General features: G+C 37.3%; 3 protein-coding genes across 6 annotated transcripts; 1 reads left to right on the top strand and 2 right to left on the bottom strand.

The window, feature by feature from the left end:
• Positions 1–273: 273 nt before the first annotated feature.
• On the top strand, positions 274–10,634 carry LOC125214731 (katanin p80 WD40 repeat-containing subunit B1 homolog KTN80.4-like). 4 transcript variants are annotated; one of them, XM_089068409.1, is made up of 18 exons: positions 275–805; positions 1,621–1,751; positions 2,079–2,196; positions 2,291–2,517; positions 2,837–2,939; positions 4,836–4,906; positions 5,046–5,120; positions 5,223–5,366; positions 5,464–5,683; positions 5,776–6,285; positions 6,950–7,009; positions 7,119–7,216; positions 7,795–7,920; positions 8,450–8,524; positions 8,629–8,741; positions 9,571–9,687; positions 9,823–9,891; positions 9,967–10,634. In XM_089068409.1, exons 1-18 carry the CDS (start codon positions 772–774, stop codon positions 10,025–10,027), a joined length of 2,352 nt encoding a protein of 783 aa, XP_088924535.1. In that variant the 5' UTR covers positions 275–771; the 3' UTR covers positions 10,028–10,634. The 4 variants fall into 4 exon arrangements, with proteins under 4 accessions (XP_088924534.1, XP_088924537.1, XP_088924535.1 ...); XM_089068408.1 differs by having other exon boundaries at positions 274–805; positions 9,823–10,634; XM_089068411.1 differs by lacking the exons at positions 9,571–9,687; positions 9,823–9,891; positions 9,967–10,634 and adding an exon at positions 8,805–9,558 and having other exon boundaries at positions 274–805.
• Positions 10,635–10,946: 312 nt separating this feature from the next.
• On the bottom strand, positions 10,947–13,652 carry LOC125216425 (alpha-galactosidase 1-like). The gene is made up of 14 exons (XM_089069146.1): positions 13,433–13,652; positions 13,155–13,213; positions 13,026–13,082; positions 12,908–12,942; positions 12,714–12,817; positions 12,551–12,626; positions 12,320–12,378; positions 12,171–12,236; positions 11,997–12,080; positions 11,847–11,911; positions 11,661–11,743; positions 11,487–11,577; positions 11,358–11,407; positions 10,947–11,273 (listed from the first exon to the last, which is right to left on the bottom strand). The coding sequence occupies exons 1-14, from the start codon at positions 13,555–13,557 to the stop codon at positions 11,040–11,042; spliced, it is 1,188 nt and encodes a 395-aa protein (XP_088925272.1). The 5' UTR covers positions 13,558–13,652; the 3' UTR covers positions 10,947–11,039.
• Positions 13,653–18,201: 4,549 nt separating this feature from the next.
• LOC125216426 (gibberellin 2-beta-dioxygenase 6-like) lies at positions 18,202–20,042 on the bottom strand. Its single transcript, XM_048118137.1, has 3 exons — positions 19,585–20,042; positions 19,088–19,415; positions 18,202–18,435 (listed from the first exon to the last, which is right to left on the bottom strand). The coding sequence occupies exons 1-3, from the start codon at positions 20,040–20,042 to the stop codon at positions 18,202–18,204; spliced, it is 1,020 nt and encodes a 339-aa protein (XP_047974094.1).
• Positions 20,043–20,492: the final 450 nt, after the last annotated feature.

Here is a 20,492-nt window from a genome sequence, read left to right as displayed (position 1 = left end):
ACAGTACATGATTAAACAACTGCCTCACATCATATACTAACAGACTTTTCACAGTACATGATTAATTCCAACGTAACCTTTAATTTTTTGTAATCCTGAAAACATAAAACGGCAGAGATTAATTATAGTATTTGGTGGATTTAATTATATATGATTATCTTTGAATAATTGGACACATCATAAATGATGGCACTTATTAATCATTGCGACTGTATTTTAAATTTTCACGTTGGGCTTTGAGATTTAAAAACTTACCATCTTAGTTTTAATTCACCGTCCAAACCTCACATCCCCAAACAAATAATTTCACCTCAGCACCGCATTTCAAATTCATTCCACTGCAAATACTTTGAAAGCGATCTTCCATTTCTGAAGCTGCGAGGTTTCAATCCAGAGTAATTGCCAAGCTGGGATCTGGAAAACAACCCCTCTCTTTCCTTCTCTTTCACACACACACCTGCGCACATAGTTCAATTGTTTTGGGGACTGGAGGTGCATTGTATCTCTGCCGCCTCAATTTGTTTGTTTTCTTCTACCCCGCTGCTCGAATCACCGCCGACAGTTCAGATTTGTCGACCCCAGACTTGAGGAAGACGAATGGAATTGGAAACTGACTCGGTCATTTCGTCGAACACAACGTGAGCTATTGAATTTGCGCTGTATTGGATGGATGCGGAGGTGGGCTGGCGTTTATCTTCTGTGATCTGCCGCACTGTCTCCGAATTGTGCTAGGGTTTTTGCGCTTTTGATTTCCACTTTCGGAGTAAGGAAATGACGACCACCACCAAACGAGCTTACAAGCTACGTATCCTTGTTGCCAAGTTTAAAAGTTCATTTCATTCTTTTCTGTTTTTTCACCTCGTATATATGGAATAGAGTAATGCAGTGCTGTACAGCGTATTCTAATTGGATCTTTGGTGCTATTCAAAATTATTTCTTATCTTTTTGATTTTTCCGTGTTTTGATACATTCATTTGGTGAACATTTTTATTGAGAATGATAACATATCATATTCAAGATTCCTGCAAAATCTCAAAAATGTTAAACTCATAAATGTAATTCTTTGTTGCCAAAGATGGGTTTATGAAAATAATACTGCTGCTTCTTCACGGTGTTTCTATTTATCTTCTATCACATGTAAAGCTTTTATTTTCTGGGAGGGGGTAAGTTGCAACATATGAAATTAAATCATGCGATAGTCATGTGACGAGTAGAGTTTGAGTGGATCATATGAATTATGCTGGCTGATATCAAGTTAACTGCGCTTATTGCTATGTTATATATGCATGTATACCTACGAATAATTTATTATTAACTGAATCTAAACACCAACAGAATTGAGCGTTAATTTTGGAACTATTTCATCTTTCTTGCATTTATTAAAAATAAAGAAGCATTTGATGCTGTACTTTATGCTTCACAAGTTGATGACACTTATAGTAATGGACTTTATCTTACCTTATGCTTCTTTCCTGAAAAAGCAGTATCATTTTCAAGGTATAATTATCATAACAAACCATATGACATTGTCATTTCTCTGGATACCTCATAGATCATTAAGAGGAAGTTAAAAAGTAAGCAAAATTTTAATTTGAATGCCTTAACAAAAACTTGTCGCAGAGGAATTTGTAGCTCATTCTTCTAGTGTGAACTGCCTAAAGATCGGGAGGAAATCATCAAGGGTTCTTGTGACTGGAGGAGAAGATCACAAGGTCAATCTCTGGGCTATTGGCAAGCCCAATGCCATACTGGTCAGTTCACTTCCATTTTTGCATTATTCGTTTCATCCATTTTTTTTTCTTGCCTGTTTTAATGAGCTACACAAGATTGTTATTCTCTCATGTCCCCCCAAGTGAGTCTTGTCAGAGTTGTAGCTATAATCCTTTGCAGGGCTTATGGGAATGGGCCTAGGGGCTATGGGTTGTATTTGTATAAGGAAGATACCATTTCCATTTTATTTTTTTTAAAATTTAGCCAACATTATCTTGTAAGTAATGAGGTTTTTCAATTTTAATTGCTGTTGTTGCTTATTCCCTATGTCTTTACAAGATAGCTTCTGAGAACTTCCAATCCTTTAGAGTTTGTCAGGCCATTCCAGTGGAATTGATTCAGTTAGCTTTGATTCATCGGAGATTTTGGTTGCTGCTGGAGCAGCTAGTGGTACCATTAAGCTCTGGGATTTGGAAGAGGCTAAGAGTAAGCTTTCTACTTTTTAATTTGTCAACATAGTTTAACAACCAGGGGAAGCCATTGACTTTCATCTGTTTAACCTTTTTCATATCTTTTATAGTCATGCGTACCCTCACTGGTCACCGCTCCAATTGCATATCCTTGGACTTTCATCCTTTTGGAGAGTTCTTTGCATCTGGTTCCCTGGACACAAATCTCAAAATATGGGATATCAGAAGGAAGGGGTGTATACACACCTACAAGGGTCATACTCGAGGAGTTAACACAATCAGGTTTACTCCTGATGGGCGGTGGGTTGTTTCTGGTGGAGAGGACAACACTGTGAAGGTTAAAATCTTTAATTCCATTTTTCTACCCTCAACACTTCCTCCTTTCTCTTTGTAGTTGATCTAGCATAGAACTCAAACATCTTGTTTCTTCTTTTATCATGTTATTGTTTAAATAGTCTTGACTTATCTAGCCCTCTTACTGTCTTGTTTTGCTTTCTGTTTTTGAAATGGAAATTTCAACGTATGCATCAATTAAATACTAGTTTTCGCATGATTTCAAATGCCATACTAGTTTTTAAAGGTTTTGTGCTGCAATATTGCACTTTACAAAAGAACAGCTCAATCTCTCTGATTGCTTTCTGGTCCTGCAAATGCAGCTATGGGATTTAACCGCTGGCAAGCTTTTGCATGATTTCAAATGCCATGAAGGCCAGGTTCAGTCCATCGATTTCCATCCACATGAGTTTTTGCTGGCAACAGGTATCTTTGCATTGCTACATTTGCTAAACTTATGTGGTCATAAGCTGTTTGCAATGTCTTGCTGTTGTCATATTCTACAATAGATGAAACAAATGGAATGACTGCCCCTTTAAACACCCTAGAAAAAGAAGAATCAGATTACTAAGAATGTAGCAATATTAATAAGCAACTAGTTCTATCAAGTCTATGGTACATTTTCTTGTTTTTGTTGGGAGGTGTGTGTGCAATATTCCAGCCAAGTGAACAATCATTAGCATTTTTCTTAAGGATAATAGGAAAAAGTAGTCGAGCAAAAACTAAATTGTAGGAGTATCTAATAGAAAGTTACTTAGTTTCTGTTCCTTGTAATTATTTGATACTTATATGATATCTGCTCATTTCTTCTTTCTATTATTGCTGAACATTGTATTTAAATAGCCATTGATTAACTCATCAAGTGTTTTTTCTTGATGTGGTTGATGTTATGGCATTTCGATTTTGTACAGTGGATCCGGATCGGTCTATATTTTCATCTAGCCCTAGTGTCCTAAGTGAAAATAATCATATTTTATTAAATTTATTGCCCGTTTCTAACTGAAAACGGAAATAAAGGATATAGAACTGAGGATCAAGAAATAATCGAGGAACATGTATTCAGAGTACTTTGGATAGTTGCCAGTAGGATTTGCATAAATTATGTTGTTTAAAATACATGATGCAGGGATAGCTCCTAAGCACAATCATTTTGTTTTGTTAACTTATTAATGCATAATTTTTGTTTGGGATAAGATCATAAGAAACATAAAATTTTATTCGAATTAAACTATTAAAGTAAAAATGATCATTGCAAACTCCCCATAATACTTAACTTTTTCCAGGATGAATCCTTCTACATTGTATGGAAGCATTTATTTATTTATTTCCATGATGGATCCTTCTACATTGTATGTATCGAATCATTGTTAGACTAATACCCTCAGGCTGGTTCCTGTTAGAATGCACCAACTTATTGAGAGAAGGAATTTTGAGTAACATCTGTATAATACATACTGCTGTCAAGCAACTTATCCTAGAAAACAACCACGAGAAGAATTGGATATTCTAACTTCTAAGTACTGAAATGTTCCAAGTTCCAAGTTCCAAGTTCCAAGTGGATTTAAAAAGGCAAATGAAGGGTAAGAATTTTCAATAAAGAAAAATTTCAGGAAGAAAGGATGAGCAAAGACACTAGATGAATTTCATACATACCTCTTGACATCCTCATCATCCTCTGAAAAAGGTTAACTCCATCCAAAAATTGTCAAAAGGTGAAACATAACATTCACACTTAAAAATTGTAAAGAAAATGAACATCCCAGGAAATGGTGGGATCGCAAGATAAATTAATTGGGGGGGGGGGGTGCTAAAGAGGCTACAGTTAATGATGTAATACAGACATCTTTCCAAATACAACACTTTATTTCAACTTCTTACTTTAACCATAATCATTTGATGGAATCTTAAATAAACTCTTGTTGATACACATTTTCCACAGGTTTCTTTAGGTGTTACTGAAGCAAGATTAATGTCACACTTATTCTCCTAAGTCATATTTTTGAACTTCTTAGAGACTTGATGTTTTTACTTTTCATAGCTAGTTCCTGAAACGTCACAAGTTTTTATAGTGGTTTGCATTAGGGTTCACTTTATGGTTCCAAATTCTTAAGCAGAATGTATTCTACTAATGGTTTAAGAAAAAGAGATCAAGCTTTTCTTCCTTTTGATCAACATCTGCATTTTTCTTATTTATATTCACCGTGTGCTGTCATGAAATATGGTTTATTAAACTATTACTTTCAGTTTTTCTGCTGAGTATCTTTATGATTGCTATACTTTCTGATTTTTTTTTTTTTGTTTTATTTTTTAATTCTCTGACAGGCTCAGCTGACAGAACTGTAAAATTCTGGGATCTTGAAACATTTGAGCTAATTGGCTCGACTGCACCTGAGGTTTTTTAATTTAATCCCTAATTCTGCTCCTTGCAGCTTCTCTACATATCTCCCCTATCTTTAACTCTCTAACTTAGGCCGGTTATTGGCATTCTTGACTGAGCTTTGAGTAATTATTGTTTAATTGTTCCAAATCCAGACCACCGGAGTACGCAGTATGATCTTCAATCCTGATGGGAAAACCCTGCTTTGTGGCTTGCATGAAAATTTGAAAGTATGCTCTTGATGTTTTAGTTATTTCCAAGGTACTGTATATATTAGGCTGTTGTATGTCCCATCTAATATTCTTTTTTTTTTCTTTATGCCTTGGCCGTAGGTTTTCTCATGGGAGCCAATCAGAAGTCATGATACTGTAGATGTGGGGTGGTCTAAACTATCAGATATGAATATCCATGAAGGAAAGCTTCTAGGATGTTCTTATAATCAGAGTTGTGTTGGAGTTTGGGTTGTAGACATTTCGGTATGATTAACAAAGTCATAGTTTCTACTATTCATAAAACCCTCATGTTGTTTGTGTCCAAACTCCTGACTGTTATTCCCCCTTGTGATGATGCCAGCGGATTGAACCATATGCTATTGGAAAAACTGCTCGATTAACTGGTGATAATGATGCAAAATCAAATTCTGGTGGTTCATCAGTAACCACAGAGGATAATGTGAAGGTCAATTTGGGCAGGCTTTCTATTTCAAATAATGCCGAGGCGGTGAAGGAAACTAGATCTCTTACAAGGCTCTCTGTCCCCCAAAACTCAGATAAGGATTCTAAATCAAGTGCATGTAAGCCTCATTTTTGTGTTCTGTACAGTCCCTCCCTCAGCTGTATTTGATTTTTCAGTTAAACTAAATGTTCTTTTACCTGCTCACTGTAGCTACTCCAAGCACTCCTCAAAAGTCAAATATCAGTGTTGTTTCAAAGACAATGCAGGCCAATGCACCATCAATTTCCAGTTCAACAAACCCGAAGCGGCAAGCCCCAAAGGCCCAATCAGTAGCAAATGTCTTATTCCACAGATCTGATGTAATACCTGTGATTGTGCCAAGAAATAATCCTAGAGCTGAGCAAGTTAATGAATTTAGAAAAGAAGATGCTCCAGTTAAAGCTGTACCTTTGCATTTACAGTCCAAAACTTCTGATGTTAGTAAAACTATTAACACCAGAGATGTTTTTGAGAGAACTAATATTCCTACTCAGCCCGATAATGAGCCCCCAAAGTCCATGGATTCGAATGTCCCAGATAGAACTTTCAGTGCATCAGTTAAGAACTCAATGAGTGGACTTGCTGCAGACAGAAAAGCCAGAGATGATAAACATATGATTTCAAGAAGAGTTGATACAAATGCTGCTATAGATACCCTTGCTAGATATCAGCATGAAAGTTGTATGTGTCCCTTTTTCTTTTTGTTTCTTATCATTTTTGAATATTTGCTATGTTCTTTTCTTATTGCAAACCTGTTCTGGAGTAGCATTTTCTCTTGTAGCTTGGACTTTAGTGGACTCTTTCAATGTAGACTAGTTGGTGAGAGGAGAATAAGTTCTTAGGAGTAGATTTTAAAAGAAGAAACTCTGGCTGAGTGTTTCACATACTATTGGAAGAAACTCTGGCTGAGTATAAAAATGAGTTATGGTGTGGAAGGCCCCATTTTGGTGAGCTTGTAGAGTGTTTGTTCCACATGCAGTGGCTAAATTTTGTATTTCTGAATCTGTTGGGTAAGAATAAACTATTAATTGCAAAATCTAAAAGCTCTTAAGTATTTTGCGCAATCTGAGACGCAGCTCTAATTGGAGAGGTTGTGTGCTTTTGGCTGCAGTACTGTCTCAGAACGAAGTTGATCCATAATTGTAGCACGAGGAAAACAAGTTTAATGATAATGAGTCCAGTGTTTTTATGTCAAATTTGAGTGCAGTAATTATGATTCAGTGGTCGAAAATAAGAGACTAATCTGGTTTTACTTTATTGTAAAAGTTGCAGAACCTTCTCTATTCTGTACCATCCTAATGTTCTAGGTTACATATGATTGAAAATGATAGCTTTTTTATTACAGATGAATTTCGAGGAAATAGTATGAATGTGGAGGCATCTCATGTAGAAGGTCAAAGAGGAGGTATAACTACAGAATGTAGTGTGCTACTGTGCTTTACTACTTGAAACTACTTGTATATAAGGGTTCTGCAGTGTTATGAACACTTCCTCATTACTCTTAATAACACTAGGTAGAACACAGCTGATTCTCCCTAACTGGGAACAGAAAGGAAGAAGTTCTTACCGTCCAGGTATTGCTTCAAGCAATATCTCTGGGAGATTAAATGCTGTAAGTACCCTCAATTTTATCTAGGGCACATATGCCTTGATTTCCAACCACTGTTTGACCCCAAACCCACTTATTATTTTTATATGACCCTGATCTTGATAGGAGGTGTATTTTGCTTTGTTGTTTATAAGGAATTGGCCATTGGGACTTTCACACTTTTTTGTTGCTTAGGTTTCCAATTACCGAAATATATAGATATTCTGCTAATTTAAACTAGTTTTGTTCCCACAAATGCTAATGTTACCATGTTCTTGTCATTATCTACTTTTGTAGCTGGCAATCCTCCTGAAATTTTGATCACCATCTATTTATGATACTTAGCTTTTGCAGAGGCAATGATCTAAAGGCTCAATTTTTATGCTTGACATGTGCAGTCTATGGCTATGCGAAACATTTTCAAACCATAACAATTTTTTAATGAACTTCCCTAGTCTATCTATGTTCAGCTCTTGAGGGTTCTGTTACCTGTTCTGACTTCTCTAATTAGCTGCTAGTATATTCTATAAGCAGCTTGAAATGCTTACTGATCAAAATTTTGTATGATTGACTGTGATGTTCATTCACATCTTCCATGACAGAGAAGTTATCCTTCAACTGATGAAAACGAGTCAGTCTCTGCTAGTGATGAAGATACTATTGCTGATTTGGTACAGCAACATGATCAATTTGTTGGCTCAATGAGGTCTCGATTAGGCAAACTGCAGGTATTTTGTTGTTGTATTATCTTAATATCGATTTTATTCCTTATAATGGCACTGCATTTCTTAATAGATTCATGTAGAGTGCCATTTTTTGCTATTAGAGTTATCATACCATGGAATAGAATTGCTTTTCATAATATTTGATCAGAAGCATTCTGTGGGGATGTTAAGTTCTCACATCGCATTATATTAAACCTCATAGAACCATAGATAGACCAATGGTAGTTTCAGTTATTTAGAAGTGCTAGTGATATCTCAGTGCTTTACTGCTAACTGGATTTAGCACATGCTGCACATCATGATTACTTCCTTATTTTCCTGCCAAACACTGCCTTTCATGGCTCTAGCAACTTAGGTCACTCGTTATGCACTATTTCAATTCAAGGTTTCTACCTTTTTGCATTATATGCTTGAGATATCCTCCGATAGATTCTGGATAGTAATGCCTATCTATTTTCTTTGAGATTGTTGTAGGTTAGAGTGACTAAATTCTATACAATTGTTGATTGTGCTTGGTTTTCTTCATGGCCAGATAGTCCTTAACTACTGGCAGAGGCATGATATAAGAGGGGCTCTTAGTGCAATCAGCAAAATGGGTGACCAAAGTGTGAGTATTATACTGATATCTATGATTAATGGATGAATAATGAGAACTGTTATGCAACTAGCAGATTACTCATTCTTCTCTTTCTAATCCTCCTCGTGTTGCAGGTGCTTGCTGATGTAATGAGCCTATTGGCAGAAAAAACTGATGTTGTCACATTAGATATTTGTTCATGTCTTTTGCCACTCCTGACGGGACTTGTGGAAAGTGATATGGACAGGTGAGCAGGCCCATATTAATTTTTGACCTTTTTAGCAATCTGAGTCATCTGACACCATCTTAGTGTTGTGACATGTAGGTAATATACCCCAAAGAAGAGAAAGCTTCTTAGCAACCAAGTGCTGTTGTTTGTTGAAATGGCTGAAAATAATTAAATAATGAAATATATTTTACCCTAACATTATTGACCAATTAACCTCTTCGTTTCATTGGATCTGTTTACTAGTTGGAATGTGTCAGCAGATTGTAGTTTCTGCAAGACCGAAGCAAACCTATTCTAAGTTTCTTACCATTTGAAGGATAGAAAAACATGGTATTAGTGTGATGAATGCTGATGATAGAGTAGGTACTAAGCAAGAATGAGCCAAGTACAATTTCGCTAGTTTCCTTGGTGTTGTCAACCTTCTAATTATCTTTAGCTTATATTGTTGCACGCTGGATCCAGCAGAGCCTTGCTCTCGTTATTATATAAATAAAGCACAAAACCTTGCCACTGTATTTTTTCTAGATATGGCATCATGACTTTGTTTTAGGGTTATATCGTTGAATCTCAAGATTAATTAGTTGTCCTTTCAATTATAATACTAGCAGAAAGAATGTGCATTCAGCGTGTAGCAGTGCTATTTATTTGATAAAAAGAATAAAACATAAGTATATTATACTTATCTAATAAGAGATAAGTTTCAATGACTTTTCACTCTTGTGCCTAGAAGGTTATGGTGATGTTTCTTGAAAACTTTATCTTCTTGCAGTTGGTCTCGTGTCTTGTGAATAAGAGCAAGAACAGCTTCTGGTGGTCTTTTTAAAACTGACAACTTTTAATCCTGTAGGCATCAAGATATAGCATTGGATATGCTCATAAAATTGGTGAGAGTATTTGGCTCTGTGATTTACTCTTCACTGTCAGGGCCTGCATCTGTTGGTGTTGACATCGAGGCAGAGCAAAGGTCTGGCTGGTTCTTCTTCACAACTCTCTTTAGCTTATTCTTGCACATTGCTGTTCCATTGCTACTATTATTCGCATAATTTAATGTATGATTGTCATCTTAAAACTATCTTACCATTGCTTTCTTTGGCTCAAGGCTGGAGCGTTGCAATCTCTGCTATGTGGAACTTGAGAAATTGAAATGCTCCCTTCCAGCTCTTTCAAGGTATGTTTTTCTCATGAAAATACTGCTTCAGGTTGATGCAAAATCCCAACTTCTGTCTGCTGTTTTGTTTTGCAGAAGAGGGGGTAATATCGCCAAATCAGCACAGGAACTGAATCTGGCGCTTCAGGAAGTTTGAGTGTCTAATGTTCACACTATATCAGCACTATACATACGGGGCAGACGGAATTGCTTCCAGGGAGGGGACTGCAGATTCTGAATCTGTGGAAATGCCCTAATTTGTTATGCTCGAAAGACGATAGTGCTTGTAAATCCGTGCTCAGATGAATTATTGACCTGATTCTTTATCTTAACTTAAAGTTAGGTGATGGACGACCTGGTGGCTGCCACTCAAAACTGCTAGTGGCTGAAGCTTCATCAGTGGACGCAGATCCATTCTTACTGTTTTGTTGTCTTAACCCAAACGTCAACTTGGTATTCTCGAGTGAAGATGAATTGTTTGTAGTTTAGAGAGATTTGTGCAGATCCAGTTGAAGGGGCATAGAGCAAGTTTGCTTTGTATGATGTAAGAGTGTTTTGATATGCGAGTGTTTTTGACTAAGAAATATATGCTGTATCCTCGAGCAATAACCTTACCAATCTCCTAAATATATATATATAGTGCTTTCTTGGCCTATATTTTGTTTTGTTTTATTTTGTTTTGTTTTGCCTCATTAGCTTAGGTGTGTAACATTGCTTTGTAACATGGAGATTATTTGTGAAATTCATGTGTTTTTTTTTCCTTACTTTTGTCCAATCGATGTGACCTTGACATAGATTTGAATGTAGGTTGAAATTTCGTACAAACTGATTCTTCTTTGCTTGATTGATGTTGTGTGATTGATATTTATTGTGTGAGACCCCTTTTTTATTTGCATTCTTGTACCATTTTTTTTTTAAAATAAAGGAAAATGTACCATAAATTCAGTTGAAATAACTTTCCAGCATAAAATGGATACAATAATCTCATTTATAGTTTTGTAGAAATCATAAGTAACTTGTGATTGATTTGGAATGTTCTTGGCATCTATTTAAGCAGTGATAGTGACCCCTCAATCTCAAAAACACACGAAATTAATTAGCAATAATTTGTTCCATACAAATGTTTGTGGGAAGCCCTTATTCAAAGCAGCTATTATTCAAGATATCCCTCAAGATATAGGCTTGAGTATGTACATCTTGCATGAATGAGAATCCACTGTTGCCGTCAATATATCCACAAATCTTTGCTTCAATGTCTTGTGCTGCCACAGGTCTCTTGCCACCACAGTGCTACTCGGAGGGATGCCGATATCGTCCCAACGAGCAGTCATCACCGTACGCCATGCCCCCCGGTTGAGCAACACCACTGCTACTCTGTACCCAGAAAGAGGCCCTGCCCACACCTATGGAACAACCCAACAACAATTTACTATGTTTTACAAATTTCCAAACACGTCACTCGTCACTCTATCTAAGCAAGAATTTACCTCGAGATCTCCCTCCATTCGGACCTTCTTCGCTTGAACACCTAGCTTATCTGCAAATAATGGCACCACAAACTCTAAGCGAACTAGGCCAACTGAGGGTTGTGAATTATGTAGGTGGTTTTTGGTTACCTTGGTTAACGTCGATCACCTCCTTATTTGATATGATTTCCATTGTTTCTTTAGTCACATTTCTCACATCACAACCAATAAGAAGTGGAGCCTACGAATGAAGGATCAAGCGTGGGACATCGGTATGAATATGGCCACGGAGAAAAAAACTTATCTTTGGTAGAGTAAAAATACCTTGGAAATTGCCCATAAACTGAAATGGACTATGTACTCATCTTTGGTCATTCCTCCATTGCCAACCTCAAGCATGTCAGGGTCTGTAGACAACAAATCCATTTTCAAGCAGACATCATTTTTCTTGATTGTCACAAATTAGGTCGTCTATATATAGTTTATATAGGCCGTGTATAATGTACATACCGTTCCAGCCACCTGGTCTGGCATATTCTGCATAGACCTCGTTCTGGTCTGCTCGGGAAACCATGCTGTAGGAGGATCAGAATATGTAAAGAACAATCTTGGAAATGCAAAACATTCAAGTATCAAACAATGTTAAAGAGACAATTATACCTATCCCAATTATCAGAAATGTCGTTTGTGGTTCTCCAACTGTTTCCTACGTTTGCACCCCACAAGGCTGGGTGCATATCTCCCCTAATTCAGTGATAGGAGAATCATAAACTTTAAGGACACAGAAATAATATGGTAGGCATTGAAACGGTAGAAGAGATACAAGAAAGATACCATTCACACAGCGAAAAGAAGATAGGGCGGCCAGCGTTCATGAGAGCTCTTGTCATGACTGGATATCTAAACAAGGAGAATCACATTCAGCAAGGAAGTAAAAGCACACGAACGATGAGAATCAGCTATGTATGAAGTGCTTTTGTTACCTGACTATTGGCTTTGATCCGTCGTTGTTACAGTTATCGTACTTCAGATAGTCTATGCCCTGCAGGAATTAGGAAATTTACTTAAATTTCTGTCTTGAGCTAGAAACTCAGAAAACTAAACGTTCCACTTGTCTAGTACTACTAATAATAGTTAGGCTAATTATACGAGAACACTAATGAAATGTGACATAGAATTTGCAATGACGAACAATCAAAAATCGTATTGTTTACCCATGAAGCAAAGGTGTTTGCATCCTGCTCCTCGTGTCCGAGTGAACCAGGCATTTTCTTGCTACAAGTGAAATAGCTGCAGGGAAATTATGCATTTGGATCAGATGCACTCATATATTCACACACACACACACACACACATCAATTGAAGAATCAAAATTACCCAGCATCAGAGTATATTCCCAACTTAAGTCCCTTGCTATGGACGTAGTCGGCCAAAGCCTTAATACCAGAAGGAAATGTGGAATTCTTAGGCACTAGTCTGCCCTGAAACACAATTCCCATTTAGTAAACCAAGACAGCCATTATCATCTATAATAGCTCAAATCAGTAGAAAACACTGCAAAAGTTGTGAACCTTTTCGTCTCGAGAGATTTCAGCCCAGCAGTCATCTGCAGAAAGTTTAAGAATGAGATGATTGAGCAGTAAAGGCAATGAGCTGTGAGAATATAGAATCATGAAGCTCAAGACCTACCGATGTTAACAAATTTATATCCGAGATCCGCAAGGCCAGTTGAGACAAGAGCATCAGCTAATAAACACAGGAATTATTTGGATTACTGTTAAAAACAGAATAGAAAAGAATGAATCAAGAATTGCATACCAGTTTGTCTAATCATTTGCTCATCAATAAAACAGTTGAAATGGTTCCAGCTATTCCATCTGAAAAAGATTAATCAATCAAAAAGTGCATGTAACTTAGTATAACAGTTTAGCATACAGATAAAGATCCAAAGAGTATTAAGATAGGGTTGACCAATTAAATGAAGAACACACACAATCCATAGAGTGAGATACAAAAATTGTGAGATGACAAATGTAAAATGCAGTTCCATATAGAAGTAAAGAACACAATTTATATGAGATAGAGAGAGGGGTTACCCCATAGGAGGAGTAGCGGCGAGGCCGTTAGCAAGCAGAGAGCGTCTATCAGCATTAACGGCAAGAGTTAAGGTTAGCAGCAGCAAGCTTATGGACCATGCCCGACCCTCACCTGATCCCTCCATACCTCAATCCTCCTACTTCTAGCACTGCAAAGATGCTGCTCACTATATAACTACTGCTCAAATACTACAAATCAACCTTTGACATCAAATTCCATATACTTAACAATATTGCATCAGACAGGCCCACCTTCGTCTTCATCTCTCCTTTTGCTGACGTGGCTGCGGATTTTTTATATGTCATCCTCCCTAAAATATCTCCAATTTGGATGGGTTTCACTTTCCCATCTCCGAGAATTAATTAGTAAGATTAAAAAATACTCAATTACTTTTCTATAACCACCCACATATATACCACAATTTGCATATGTTTTTTGGTAAGCAACCAAAATTTGCAAAAGTAAAAAATAAATGCTTTTATAATTAGTTTACCCATACAACACCACAAATTGGACAAAAATTCATTTTATATAATTAGTTTAGCCATACAACAACACAAATTGGACAATAATAATTTGACACGCACTTACTTATTTCATGATTGTAAAGCTTACTAATCAGGGGGAGTGGGGTTATTGGTTTAATTGTTTTGGTCTAAGGGCAAGATTCCACAATCCACATCAAAGTAAAGCCAAATAATAATCTATTAATAATTACGTAACATCTTCTATCTGTAGTACTAGTAATTATAGATGACTGTCACGTGTTACAAGAAATTGAAAATATAGTATATGATATATACTTCTGTGATATCAATACATGTTTAACTTCACGCGGAAATAATTCTTAAATAAAAGATGTCACATAGAAGACTCAACTTGATAACAAAGGAACACAGTATGCGTAAAACTATTGTTGAATTTCTTAAAAGCTTGTAAATCTTGTCAATCATTAGATTAATCTCCTTTGCATAATAAACTAAGTTTTCTTTTCCTAATTTTCATATTAAAGTGTGCGACATTATACTAGCAGTTTAAACTATGGACACGAGGACACCTCATTTATTCTCTTACCTTAGATTATTATATTTTCAAAAGTACCTACTGTATAATACTATTATTCAATTTTAGTGCACCTCTCATAAAGAAGAGTGATTCCAATAGAAATACTTTGTAAGTATTCAATTTGAATGGATTTTGGTAACACAACTTTTTTTTGTTTGTGTCCCTATTTCACGAATGGTCCATTTTACTTTAAAACTAAGACTGGACAAAAAAAATTGCCCTTTTCTTTTGTCCAATCCACACATTCAATTACCAACATATGACTTTAGGAATCATTAATCAATACTTTTACTTTTGAGTATTTAATATGTCTTATTATATCTTTTTCTTGTTGTTGATAACTTGTCTTCATATCTTGCTAATTTTCATCATCGAGCTACCTACCAATAACACACATTATTTTTAGATATATTTTCATATAATCATACCTTGGACTAACTTTTATCATCGAACTTGTAATGTATGGCAATCTACCAATATATATTGTACTCAATATATCAATTGATTTATTCTTTTTACTAATAGTTTTCAATCAATATTAACCCTCTCTTTGAGGTATGACAATTTCTCTGCGCGCCTAATATACTCTATTTTCCTATTGAATTAAGATAGATTTGAATTATTAGTTGTGGAAAAAATTCGAATTCTTCTTAACTCTTAACACAAATTAGTCTTAATAGCTACTTAATCTTAAGAGCAATTGTAGACCTTGTGCATCATATCATAATCGGCCACGTCTCAACATAACAGCCTCATCTTCATCCCCAGTCAAAGTCTCCAAATGTGAGTGCATATTAAAATTATTAGTGTATATCCTATTTAAGTTTTGGATTCAAATTCCAATACATCATCATTTTATGACAGCAAAAAATGAAAAAATCGAATTTGATTATTTTAAATCATTCCTAAGAGCACTCCCAATGGGGGTGGCGAAAATCCGGCGAAAAATCGCCGGATATCGCCGACTTATCGCCGGCCATTGGGAGGATTTCGGCGATTTTTCGGCGAAAATCCTACCGATTTTACGCCAAGCGGCGTTTTTTCGCCGGATTATCGCCGAGCGATCGCCGGCCACTTTGGGCGACGCTCGGCGATAAATCGGCGATATTTAATTTAATTTTTTTTTTCGGCCCAACGGCTATTTTTACATCCCACCCCTATAAATATTTCCTCCACTTCCTCCATTCATCACCCACAATCTTCATTCTCTCCATTTTCAATCTCTTCTCCCAATCTTCAATCTTCATCAATCTTCCAAAAATTATGAGCTTTTGGAAGAAAAATTCCCGCTCGGGTAAGGGTAAGGGTAAGGGGAAAGAGTCGAGTTCACAAATTCCCAACACGGATGAAGCAAACGAGCAGTGGATGCACTCGTTGTTGGCGATGGGTTCTCCTCCCGGCCAACTTCCATACGCGGGTCCGTCTCCTTTGCAGACTCCTCCGGCGCGGAGACTTTCTCCGTACTTCAACTCTGCCGGCAGAATGCCCTCTCCAGCCGATGATGTGTATCGGCCCCAGTTCGACACCCCCGGATCAACCCCAGGCGACCAAGAATCTCAGGCCGCGACACTGAGCGCGGAGGACTTCGAGGTGGAAGAAACGCCCACCGAGCCGCCTTCTAGGAGCGGGAGGGGGAAGGCGCCGGCGTCGTCGGCTGCGACTGATACGGATTCCGATGAGAGGCCGAAGCGGGTAAGGACTACTTACACTCTGCAAGAGTCTGAGCTGATAGCCACCTGCTGGGCGGACACGTCACAGAACGCGGAGCGCAGCAACTACCAGACTGAGATCATATTCTGGGAGCGGGTTGCCGCGAAGTACAGGAGCCACAAGATTGCCTCAATGAAGGACCATGGCAGCGAGGCGATCCGTCAGCATTGGGAGCGCCTCATGAGGGACTGCGGCCACTTCAACGGTATTTATTCTAACTTGTTGGCGAACATGCCCAGTGGCCAGAACGAGCATATGGTCCGAGATGAGGCCATGCAGAGGTATTGTGGCAAGTACTTGTCGAAGGGGTTCAAGTATTGGAACATCTACGATAAGCTGAAGGATCTCCCCAAATTCCGGACGGGGATGCACGTCGCGCTGCACGGGAAATCGGTGCGCTCGCGACTTAGCGTTTCGGAGAGCGAGGGGAGCGCGACCCACATCGACTTGAGTGGGGATGGTCCGCACGAGCGCCCGGAGGGAGCGAAGAAGGCGAAGGGGAGGCGGAAGGGGAAGGGCACAACGTCGGAAGTCGAGTCGGAACCCCACATCGACTTAGAAAAAGCCACTTATTCGAGCAATGTCGCCAATCTGACGCAGATGTACACGCTGTACTTCACCGGCGGCGGGACCCCTGAAGAAAAGGCGGCCCTCTGGAAATGCATCCAAAGCCTGCAGATTACGATGGGCCTCGATCCCGACGCCCCTCCGGCCCCTCCGTCTTAGTTTTTTTTTTTTTAAATCTTTGTTTATTTGCGTTTTTTATTTGTAGTTTTTTTTTTTCTCGTTGTATTATATTTTCCAATGATTAATACAACGATGAATTGTTCATTATTAGTCTATTTATTAAATACATTTGTAGGGAAAATTAAATAATATAAAAAATAATGATGTAAAAATGAAATGTTGAGTTAGGGAGAAATAAGGGAGAAACCAATGTAGCAGTTGGCTAAAAACTGGAGATAAAATGTGATGCTGATGTGGCGCTGATGTGGCAGGAGTTAGGGAGAAATAAGGGAGTGTCATTGGGAGTGCTCTAAGCGGCTTAGCCGATGTTTGTACCTAAGAATTTCATCTGATCGCCTAAGAATATGTCAAACCGAATGTTTTAGTTATAAAAGTACACTATAAGTAGTATTCCTAATGATTAAGAAACTGTAGAATACTGTGTATATATATCACACACAATTTGATATTCCCTTCGTATTAAAAAAATAAAAATAATTGAAACGACACAGATTTTAATACATAATTAGTTTAGTAGATGAGAAAAATGAGTAAAGTAAGAGATAAAAAGAGAATAAATAGTGAAAGTAAAGTTAGTGGATTGCGGGATCTATATCCTAAAATCGAAAGATTCTCAAATTTTTATTTTTTTAGGAACAAACCAAAATGAAAATAGTTGCTATTTTTGAAAATAAGATAGTATTTTTACATTGAAATCCTCTTTGTTACACATTAGATCTAAGCCCAAGTTCTAAGTGTATCCTAATTAAAGTGATGAATTGGGCCACTTTCTCAGATTAGGGCCCAGCTTTCTTGGACTTGGGCTGCAACTTCATGGTTGTTTAACTCTTCCTCTCTTTTTGGTTGAAGCCCGACTCCTTTATGAACCATTTCATAATTTCAAATGAAAATTATGAAATCAATGTAAACGCATAATTGTTTTGTGCATATAATAATATTTTATTTAATAATTTTATATTCTCGAATATCAGACTCGATTATATTTTTGACTCACCATATTCCGCTTTAAGCATTTTATTGTTCCAAGTCACGTATATAGAAGCAAGTTTAGGTAATAGCTAGTAAAAGCATGAATATATATCATCTCTTCAAACAATAGTCTTCTTACATTTAATTATCAAAAACATAATGTAGTATCACAATAGGAACATACTAGTTTTTTACTAATTAAACATAAAATGTGGTATACTCTTATTCCCTTTCTAAACAATGATACATTTATTTGACTTATATATTGTATGAATAATTATGATCGTAGAAACCTAGATAGGCCGAATTTTCGACCAAATAATCTGGCATCTTCCTGCACTTTGGCTCTATACTCTGCAAAGGTGAAATTAGTATAAAGAGATGGCTGTTTGCAACTCTTGATCAAAGACTCATAAGAAGGGCAAAGAAAGTAGGCCACTGAGAATCTCTCTACGTTAGGATTGGCCATCACTTTATGCTCCACACTCTTATACAAATTGTTACTCCAAGCCTGCACAATTAATAAATACTTGCTTTAATCAAGATTCCAAAACAATAATGTACGTAGTATTAAATTAATCAAGCATTGATTCTAACTGTCAACAAACGTGTTTGACTACACCACTAATGGACATATACAAAGTGACAAATTCAGTTCATTCAAGGCCAAAGGAATATAAATATGCACCTAGCTACTCCTCTAAGGGCTTTTATTATAAAATTTATAATTGATGGAGAATGAGATCATTGAGGGACAGAATGTTAGTTGCAACTTCCATGCATCCTTTTGGAGTATGTATAATTTGCAATTTATTGTCTTGTGACATTGAATTGCTAATAAAATATTTTTTATAGGCGACAAAGATGTGATTGATACATATATTTTAACAATATAGGACAAATCTTAGCTTTTTAGTAGCTTCATGAAATTATAGAATGGAATCATGTCAAATAAATTATGTTGCTGTCATGAGTTAGGGAAGGGAATCAAACCCTTTTTTCCATTTTCACAATGTATAATTTTATTTAATTATTTGTCAATTTTATGAACCCGACAAGATCACCTCTATAATTAGCAAACTAAAAACGACCAAATTTTAAAATACTCAAATTACGGTTGTGACATGAAATAAAATAGTATGTTGATTAATTATTATTATTACCTGAAAAAGATCACCAATGTTGACAATGAGTGCATCTTTGTTGGGTTTGACAGCGACCCATTTGGAGTCTTTGATGAGTTGAAGCCCTCCAACTTCATCTTGATGTAATATTGTGAGGAAATCACTATCTGTGTGTGGCACCAAACCGAATATTTCTGCGGATAATGGACATGCCGGGTAACGGTTCAATCGAAGAAAACATGTGGTCTCGTCGCATTTGATCGTCTCCTCAAAATCTCCCAACTTTTGCCCTAGATTCTTGATCAGCACCTCGGCTAGCAGCTTGGCTAGTTTCTGCATTGCGGCCGCATATCCGACCAGCACTTCCCTGCACAAAAATACACGATCAACAACTATCTCGTAGATGCTACACTTGGGTGAGAATGTGGGGGCGTGTCCAAAGCCTAAGACTGGCTTTGAACTTGTTAGGTTGCAAACTCATCCCACATCAGAGAGGAAAGTTGGAAGTAGCATCCCTAGCTTATATAAATACATACCTTAGAGAGGTAAATTCGCCATAGCAAGATTGGTCGGAGATCTTGATTAGGGGGATGTGGAACGCCTCGGACCACGAGAAGTTGTCGGGGTTGGTGGCCGAAGGGGACCCCCAACGGTACGAGTTGTTGAGAAGTCCACAACTTGACTTTCTTGAGAAAGGAGTCTTGAAAAGCTCGATTTGCTCTTTTCTCATTTGTTTTATGAGGTCCGGGTTGACCCCATGGTTGACTATTTGGAAGAACCCCCATTCCGACGAAGCGGCCGTGATTTGGGACGCACATTTGACCCTAGCATCCTCATCGTCGCCCATCAGACCCGCGAGGTCAATTACCGGTAAGTCTTGGCATCCGTCATCATTTTGCAAGTTTTGGTCGCACGATATTTTTTTATGCGCCCGATCATGTACTATTCCGGTATAGTGTTGGGCTAGTGGTGGAGTGGATTCGAAAGCAACCATATTTGGAATGTATGGGGGTTTGAAATAGAAGGTGTGGAAAATTGAAGAATTGAGAAGTGGTATATATAGGGTTAGGAGAGACGGCAAGAATAAGTTGGTGATTAAATTGAAGAAAGAAAGAGACAGTGATTAGGGGTGTGACAATTGCCGGATAGGGGTTAGTTTGTTCAATAAGTTCACGTGTGACAGATTAATGTTTGTGAATAAGTCTTAGTATATAGTTTGAATAAGTATTAATTAATGGTCTAAGTCTATGTATATTATAGATTTTGGCACCACACTAAGTACAAATGGTAGCGAACAAAATAGTTGGACAAGTTGAATATGAGGCCATGATTTGTCATCTTTGACTTTTACTTTCATCGTCCTATTATTATTAAATTTTCCATAAATACAAAAACATGATATAAGTTCGTTCGTCTGCTTATCATAGAGGAAAAGAGAAGAAGA

Source organism: Salvia hispanica, chromosome 3, assembly GCF_029641045.1.
Source record: "Salvia hispanica isolate PSC_SH4W2 chromosome 3, Shi_PSC_v1, whole genome shotgun sequence".
NCBI lineage: Eukaryota > Viridiplantae > Streptophyta > Magnoliopsida > Lamiales > Lamiaceae > Salvia > Salvia hispanica.
Note: the sequence above shows the minus strand (reverse complement) of the source record. Positions and strands in the feature narration are given on the sequence as shown.